Below are 8,564 nucleotides of genomic sequence, written 5' to 3'. Positions count from 1 at the left end.
GAAGCTGAGGTGAGAGGATCACTTGAACCTGGGAGGCTGAGGCTGCAGTGAGCTGTGATTGCACCCCTGCACTCTAGCTGTGGTGACAGAGCGAGACTCCGTCTCAAAAAAAAAAAAAAAAAAGAAAGAAAAAAAAATTTTTTTTTTGTCTTGTTGTATTGCCTGGGCTGGTCTTGAACTCCTGGCCTCAGGTGACTCTCCTGCCTCGGCCTCCCAAAGTGCTGGGATTACAGGCGTGAGCCACCATGCCTGGGCTGAAATTCTTAGTTTTCAAACTAGAGGGCCATGTGTTCATTTTGCACCGGGCCCTGAAAATTCTGTATCTCACCCTGGTGCTGGGCACTTACTGAGTGACATACACACTCGGTGACATCTCACTGGGCTGTGCAAAAGAGGCTCTTGGCTCCATTTTACAGATGGAGAAACTGAGGCTTGGAGGGTCTCTGGGAAACTGTGGAGCAAGGATTTGAACTTCGGGCTGTTAGGGTGGAGAGACCTGTATCTTGGAGCTTGGATCCTGTGCTCTGGGGGCAGGGGGTGCGTGTCTAGGAGGAGACGGGGGTGCTTTGCTGCTGGCATCCGCCCTGGTGGGTGTGGGCTAAGCCCTGACCACTGAGGAGACCGGGCCACGGGGGGAGGCCCTGGTGGTTTCCTCCTGCCCTCCAGGCTTCTAGGAAGTGGCGCCAGCTGGGGTGAGATCACTTCCTCACCCGCCTGCCTGCCCCCCCTCGGCTTCCTCTCACCATGGCCCCATTTGGCCTGCCCAGGGCTCAATGAGGGCGGGGAGCTTGGCCATGCAAGTTGCTGTAGCCTCCGTGTCCTGCCTGGGCCCTCCAGGTATCTCTGCCTCTCCAGTGCTGGGGCTGGAACGGAGGGCACAGCTAGGCTCCAGCTCCCCGTGTGGTGGCTCCTGCATATGAGAAAAGGGATTCCCTGTGATCGAAGGAAGCGTCTGGGGACCTGGAGGGGAGGTGTCCCCAAATCTCATTACCTCCTTTGCTCTCTCTCTCTCCCCTCCAGGTGCCAGCCTCTGGCCCCGCCCGGTGTCCCCCTCACCCCTGTGCCACGGCCGGCTGGGGTTCCTGGGGATGGGATTTGCTTCCTGTCACAAATCACATTGCCAGGGATTTCCAACCGACCCTGAGCTCTGCCACCGAGGATGCCGCCCGGGGACGGGGTGGCAGAGGCCCCGAAGCCTGTGCCTGGCCTGAGGAGCAGGGCTTAGCTGCTTGTGAGCAGGGTCCACACCAAGTCGTGTTCACAGTGGCTAAGTTCCGCCCCCCAGGCCCTCACCTCCTCCGGCCTTGCCGCCTGTCCCCTGCTGCCGCCTGTCTGTCTGCCATCCTGCTGCCTGGCCTCCCTGGGCTCTGCCTCCCGTGCCTACTGAGCTGAAACACAGTTGGTTTGTGCACACTGGCTCAGTTCAGCAGGAACAGGAGTCAAGCCCCCTTGGAGCCTGCAGCCCGTGGGCTGATGCTTGGAGCAGAGATGAGGGCTCAGAATCAGACCTATGTCTGGAGGAGGGATGTGGTGGGTGGGTCTGGCTGGGCCCAGATGTCTGCTGCAGGCCCTGATCCCCAACTCTGCAACTGGGGACCCCTCCATGGCCACAGCTCAGGCTGGGCTGTGGTGCCAGCGTGGACAGGTGGGTGAGTGGGTGGCCCTTCCATTAAAAGGGAAGCCAGCTGTGTCCTCTCCCAGGAGGCTTGGCCCCTCCTCTTCCAAGCCTGGCAGGGGCACTGGCCTGGCCCACACCTTCCTAGCAGCCAGTTACCCAAGAGGAAGCTGCCTTGGGCCTCCAGACCGTTAAATGCCAACTCCTGGCTTCCGGTATCAGGCTGGGCTGACCAGACCTGGCCCCTTCTTGCTGGGCCCTGCAGTTTTCTAACTTGCGGGGAGGAGCAGTGACACCCACCCCACATGTAGGGCATGGAACAAGGTCCATGTGGACCCAGAAGGGACACAAAAGCAGGTCTGCTTAGTCCTGGGGCGCTGGGAACTAAGCTGGGAATAGCTGATCCTCCCTGCCTTGAGGGGGTTCTCAGGGCAGGGAAGAGTTAGGACTCTGTTTTTTTTGTTTTGTTTTTTTTTTTGGGAGACAAAGTCTCGCTCTGTCTGCCAGGCTGGAGTGCCATTGCACGTCTCAGCTCACTGCAACCTCTGCCTCCTGGGTTCAAGCGATTCTCCTGCCTCAGCCTCCTGAGTAGCTGGGATTACAGGTGCCTGCCACCATGCCTGGCTAATTTTTGTATTTTTAGTAGAGACGGAGTTTCACCATGTTGGCCAGGCTGGTCTCGAACTCCTGACCTCAGGTGATCTGCCCGCCTCAGCCTCCCAAACTGTTGGGATTACAGGTGTGAGCCACTGCGCCCGGCCAATTTTTTTTATGTTTTGTAGAGACAGGATTTTGCCATGTTACCCTGGCTGGTCTTGAACTCCTGACCTCAAGCAATCCGCTCGTCTTAGCCTCCCAAAGTGCTGGTATTACAGGGGTGAGCCACCGTGCCTGGCCTTTTTTTGTTTGTTTCTGAGATGGAGTCTCACTCTGTTGCTCAGGCTTGAAGTACAGTGGCGTGATCTTGCCTCACTGCAACCTCCGCCTCCTGGGTTCAAGCGATTCTCCTGCCTCAGCCTCACGAGTAGCTGGGCTTACAGGTGCCCACCACCATGCCCGGCTGATCTTTGTATTTTTAGTAGAGACGGGGTTTCACCATCTTGGCCAGGCTGGTGTGATCATGGCTCATTGCAACCTTGAATGCCAGGGCACAAGTGATCCTCCTGCCTTAGCCTCCCCAGTAGCTGGGACTACAGGAAATGCACCACCGCACCTGGCTAAGTGTTTTAAATTTTTTGTAGAGATGCGGGGGAACAGGTCTCACTATGTTGCCCAGGCTGTTTTGGAACTCCTGGCCACAAGCCATCCTCCCACCTTTGCCTCCCAATGCGCCGGAATTACAGGTGTGAGCCACCGTGCCTGGTCTCTCTCCATTACCTTGAAATCAGATGGGAGGAGGCTTTTTTCTGGATGGGACTGAGGAGGCACAATGAAGTCCGCCAGGTCATCGGGGCTAGGCCGTTGTCCTTTTCCCCACCCTGGGTAGGCGTGGACAGAAGCTTGCTTGGGATGGGATGGAGAGGAGAGATCGTGTTGTGTGTCATGTCTGTTGTTCAAGTAAATAAAAGTTGCCCTGACTTCATTCCTGAAGGTCTGGTCTGTGATTCACTCCTGCCTCCCATCGCTTTCAGCTTTTGATTGGCTTCAGCTTTTGATTGGCTTGGCACTCTGGGCTCCTGCCTGCCCATCCCTACCCCACTTGCTCTGAGGACAGCAGCAGGGTGCCCCGTGCTTGGAAAGGTGACCTTGGGGGTGTCCTGGATTGTGGGGTGACCATGAGGGAAACCCTAGACTGGAGAGATTTTCACATCGCTGATCAAGGGAGGATGGAAGCTGATCTGAAGTGGTGGTGGTGGGGTGACCCTGAGGGAAACGCTGGGCCTGAGGGGTGACATGTGGCGATAACTAGGATTTGAGGGTCTTGAGCTAGGGACATTTGGGGGCAACTTGGACCTACGGGATTACTCGGGCCTCAGGGGAAGATTTGGGGTGCCTGGTATCTGAGAATGCTGGGGGGGAACTTGGGTTTGAGGGATGTGACATGAAGGAAACCCCAGTTCTTAAGGGGGACATTTGGATGTGGCTGGGACCTGCGTGATGCCCTAGGTACCTGGGAACATTCGTGGGTGAGTGACACCTGAGGGGCACAGTAAAGAGTCCCCCAGATCCAAAGGCGGCAGGGACCACAAGGGGGTGCACTCCGGGCTCTCCACCCACCTCCATCGTCCCAGACCTCCAGGCGGCGCCACGGAGCGCGCGGGGCAGTCCCGGGTCCGCCCGCACATACCTGCGGGATTACGCGCGGCGGGGCAGGAGGTGGGGCCGTCTCCGATTGGTCCACTCGAGCGGAGGGGCGGTGTCAAAAGCCAATCCCCGTGCCCAGCGCCGCCAAAGTCCCGCCCCCGACTGTGGGCTCCACCTTCTAGCGGCTGGCCCCGCCACTCCGGAAAGCCTCTGTCCTCTCCTGCCCCGGCTCTGACAGTGATCCAGACACAGTACTTCCATTCGTCCAAAAGAGAGGAAGGCCCCGAGGAAACTGCTTTTCGGGGAGCCAGGGACTTTACACAACCACGGGCTTTCTCGACGTTCCTTGGATCCCTCACTCTATTTGGCGATTGGGAGCCTCTTCAGTGGTGCAAGATCCCAGACACGCCCTGGCCACGTCCCCTGGCGAGCGTCCACGCCCACTCCGTTTTTCTTCTCTTGGCCAGCGCCCCGCCCACCGAGGTCGAGTCTAAACTCGGGGTGTCTTCCACATCCAGCTGCACCCAACACTTGCCACAGCCTCCCATTCTCAGCAATTTGGAGACAAGGACCTCCAATATTGGTGTCTGGAGCCAGGGCGCTCCCCACCCCCATCTTGACCCTTCCCAGGGGCTCAAGGGCCCTGCAGCCAGGGGTGGGAAGGGGTCAGTGGCTGCAACCAGGTCCTAAATCAAACGTCCTAGCTGGTGCCCTTTTTTTTTTTTTTTTTGAGACGGAGTCTCGCTCTGTCGCCCAGGCTGAAGTGCAGTGGCGCGATCTCGGCTCACTGCAAGCTCTGCCTCCCGGATTCACGCCATTCTCCTGCCTCAGCCTCGCAAGTAGCTGGGACTACAGGCGCCCGCCACCACGCCCGGCTAATTTTTTTTGGTATTTTTAGTAGAGACGGGGTTTCACCGTGTTAGCCAGGATGGTCTCGATCTCCTGACCTCGTGATCCGCCCGCCTTGGCCTCCCAAAGTGCTGGGATTACAGGCGTAAGCCACCACACCCAGCCGCTGGGTGCCTTTTCTTTCCACTTTGCAACCTCAGTTTTCTCATCTGTAAAATGGAAAAGATAATCCTACCAACTCATAGGGCTGTGGTGACAATTAAATGACATCGGTAACGCATTCGGCCCTGTGCTCCCTCATGGTGAGCTGTCCATCCCTGTTTTGAAATATTTACATAAGGCCTGGCGCGGTGGCTTACGCTTGTAATCCCAGCACTTTGGGAGGCTGAGGAGGGCAGATCACCTGAGGTCAGGTGTTCGAGACCAGCCTGGCCAACATGGCGAAATCCCGTCTCTACTAAAAATACAAAAATTAGCCGGGTGTGGTGGCACATGCCTGTAATCCCAGCTACTCCGGAGGCTAAGGCAGGAGAATCGCTTGAACCTGGGAGGCAGAAGGTTGGAGTGAGCCCAGATCGTGCTACTGCACTCCAGCCTGGGCAACAGAGCAAGACAATAAAAAGAGAAATATTTACGTAAGTACCATGGAATGAAGCCAGCAGTCGCTCCCATCCCACCCCTTGCTTGACGCTGCACCCAGAAATGAGGTCTTTTTTTTTTTTTTTTTTTTTTTTTTGTAGAGGAAACGGGGTGGGAGACACACCCCAGTCTCAAAATTAAAAAGAAAAAGCTCTGTTCAGTCTTTAAAAAAAAAAAAAAAAAAAAAAAAAGGACATATAATACACCGTTCAATAAATAGAAAAAAAGTTACAAAATGATGTGATCTTTTGTCCTTAAATGGGGGGGTGATGTTCTCCCTTCTCCTCCCTGGGTCAAGGTGGGGGAAAGGAAGGATGGCCAAAGAGAGACGGCGGCAGGGACTTAGGTGCGGAGAGAAAGGCAGGTAAGTGCCAGGAAAAATGAAAACAGAGTATGAAGGGGCGAAGCAGAAAGACAGGAGGAGAAAGGGTGAAAAGAGAGCCAGAAAAACGCCAAGATGCAGGTCTCTTTCCTTTCCCTATCGGGGGTGGGGTCTCTGGCTCTCTCTCATTTGTGTCCCCCCACCCCAGGTTGGGAGGGGCAGTGTGAGCCTCGCTCAGTTCCTGAGTTGTACGTCCAGTGACTAGCAGGTGAGAGGAGAGGGCAGCAATGACTTCCCTAACCCTGAGCCCACCCTGGGACCCTAGTGCCCAAGGAAATGGGGGTCCTGGCCACACAGGAGGATAAGGGGGTGAGGTATGAGGCTGAGGCCTGAGGCCTCTTCAATTCCTTCAGTGGGGGTGAGCCATTGGTCCGGGCTGGGCAGCCACTTTGGAGGTGGCATAACGGGGGGCCCTGAGGAGTAAGGGGTGGGGGAGGACCCCTGGCCACCCAGGGTGGGGTTGGGGGAAAATGTGCTACATTGATTTAGAGGGCTGATTTCTGGAAAGTCCTGCCTCCCAGCTTCCCTCCTGGAGCCCAAGCCAGTCTGGGTAAGGGGAGTTTCTCTATTGCTTTTGGGGGGCCCAAAGTGGGGTCATACCAGCAGCCCAAGGACACACCCCTTCTAAGCTTCTGGGTGGTAGTATGGCTTCGGCTTCTGGAGTCTTGCACACTTGCTCACACACTCCCAGGCACACATGTGGCAGGATGCCCCTTCCCCTGCCCCCCATCTCCAGCCGGGCTCCTTCCCTGACTTAATAATACTGAAATGCCACGTGGGCCTCATTGGAGAGCAAGGGTGGGGGACGCAGGGGCGAGGGGGATCCCCACTCCCACGCACCCCACTGCCCCTCAACCAAAACGCTCCCGCACCAAAAGCATGAGTTTCTTCTTGCCCTTGTAGGTCTGTTTGAGGTTCTCCAAGAACTGTGCGAACTGGAGGTGCCCGTCGGGCGCCAGCAGGAAGGTCTCGCGGGCCTTGCCCAGGAATTCAATGAAGTCCCCATAGTGCCGCGGGCTGATGTGCGTGAGGCGCGAGTGGCTGGTGGTGATGTAGGCGGTGACTGCCGCATCCAGGAGCTGGCAGAGCGGCGCCCGGTCAGCACCCAGTGGCTTGGTGGCCCGGCGTGCCCCTAAGGGGCCCAGGCCTGGCGCCGAGAGAGTCCAACGGCGCAGAATATCGGACAGCATTGGGGCACAGTGGATGCTGCGGATGATGAGGGGGACGATGGCAGAGAGCTCGTGCCGGCCCAGGGAGTGGCTGAGCGAGCAGGCCCAAAGCACGTCGTTGACGGCAGGGTGGCTGTCCTGGTTGAAGGCAATGCTGAGCTGCGCCAGGGCCAGCGTCGCCAGCTTGTAGGCCCGGAGCGGCAGCCCGCGGTGCTCCATATAGCGGGCCACAGTGAAGAGGTGGGCGTGGCCCAGGCCGCCGGCCGCCGCGTCCAGCACGATCTGGTAGGCCGCCTCGAAGGCCGAGTGGTTCTTCTCACACAGGGTCAGGGCAGGCAAAGCGCAGTTCTGAGGATCCTTCATGGCGCACTGCAAGGCCAGGGTGCGGGCGCAGGCCCAGAGCTCCTCCCTCCGGGGTGTGTCCAGCTGCAGTCGCAGCAGAGTGGCGTGTGTGGTGCCCGTCACTGCTACGATGGTGGCCGCCTCCACCGGTGTGAATAGGGAATACCAGTTCTGCATGATATTCATCAGGGCTTGCGGGCCTGGTGGGAGGTGAGGGGGGAAATCCATCAGGAGAGGGGGCAGAGACATGTGTATGTATGCGTGGGTTAACCATGACACTGTCACCTCCACTTCCACCTCCACACCATGCTGAACAGAAACTTCCTTTCCAAATCACCAGGGTGCAGCTGGACCAGGTGGGAATGACCTGTGTAGAAGGCTAAGCTTTGGAGCCTCTTTCTGCACCCGCCTCACCCCGCTGCAGCCACATTAGCCTGGCCAGTCTCTAGGCCTTTGTCCAGCTCCATCGGCTGGCCGGCCATTCCCTCCTGGCCAAGCCCTGAGCACAGGCTGGAATCGGGGAAGAGTCTCTACTTCTCTGTCCTTTTTTTTTTTTTTTTTTTTTTTGAGGTGGAGTCTCGCTCTGTTGCCCAGGCTGGAGTGCAGTGGCGCGATCTCGGCTCACTGCAAGCTCTGCCTCCCGGGTTCAAGCCATTCTCTTGCCTCAACCTCCCGAGTAGCTGGGACTACAGGCGCCGGCCACCATGCCCAGCTAATTCGTTAATATTTTTAGTAGAGACAGGGTTTCACCCTGTTAGCCAGGATGGTCTTGATCCCCTGACCTTGTGATATGCCCGTTCTGAGATGGAGTCTTGCTCTGTCACCCAGGCTGGAGTGCAGCAGCGAGTTCTTGGCTCACTGCAACCTCCGTCTCCTGGGTTCCAGAAATTCTCCTGCCTCAGCCTCCCAAGTAGCTGGTATTACAGGCACATATCACCACACCTGGGTAATTTTTGCATTTTTAGTAGAGATGGGATTTTGCCATGTTGGCTAGGCTGGTCTCCAACTCCTGACCTCAAGTGATCCACCTGCCTCAGCCTCCTAAAGTGCTAGGATTACAGGGGTGAGCCATGGCGCCCGGCCCTCTTTACTTTTATTAAACAATTTTTTAGAGACAGGGTCTCACCCTGCCACTCAGGCTGGAGTGCAGTGGTACAGTCACAGCTGACTGCAGCCTCAATCTCCTGGGCTCAAGTGATTTTCTCACCTCAGCCCCCCCGATAGTTGGGACTATAGGTGTGTGCCACCACGCCTGGCTTGCTTCTCTCTCTCTTTTTTTTTTCCCCCAGAGGGGGTTTTCCTCTGTCGCACAGGCTGGAGTGCA

The 8,564-nt window shown here is 57.1% G+C and overlaps 1 protein-coding gene across 1 annotated transcript in view; it reads right to left on the bottom strand.

Annotated features, from left to right (window-relative positions):
• Window positions 1-4,704: 4,704 nt before the first annotated feature.
• Window positions 4,705-8,564, bottom strand: part of LOC105499332 (zinc finger SWIM-type containing 4) — a 38,940-nt gene continuing 35,080 nt past the window's right edge. The window contains exon 14 of the mRNA XM_011771903.3: window positions 4,705-7,440. Within this exon, the coding sequence (XP_011770205.2) occupies window positions 6,581-7,440 (860 nt within the window). The 3' untranslated portion in view covers window positions 4,705-6,580. The remainder of the gene's footprint in view (window positions 7,441-8,564) is intronic.

The sequence above is a fragment of the Macaca nemestrina genome, chromosome 20 (assembly GCF_043159975.1).
Source record: "Macaca nemestrina isolate mMacNem1 chromosome 20, mMacNem.hap1, whole genome shotgun sequence".
NCBI classification, from domain to species: domain Eukaryota; kingdom Metazoa; phylum Chordata; class Mammalia; order Primates; family Cercopithecidae; genus Macaca; species Macaca nemestrina.
Note: the sequence above shows the minus strand (reverse complement) of the source record. Positions and strands in the feature narration are given on the sequence as shown.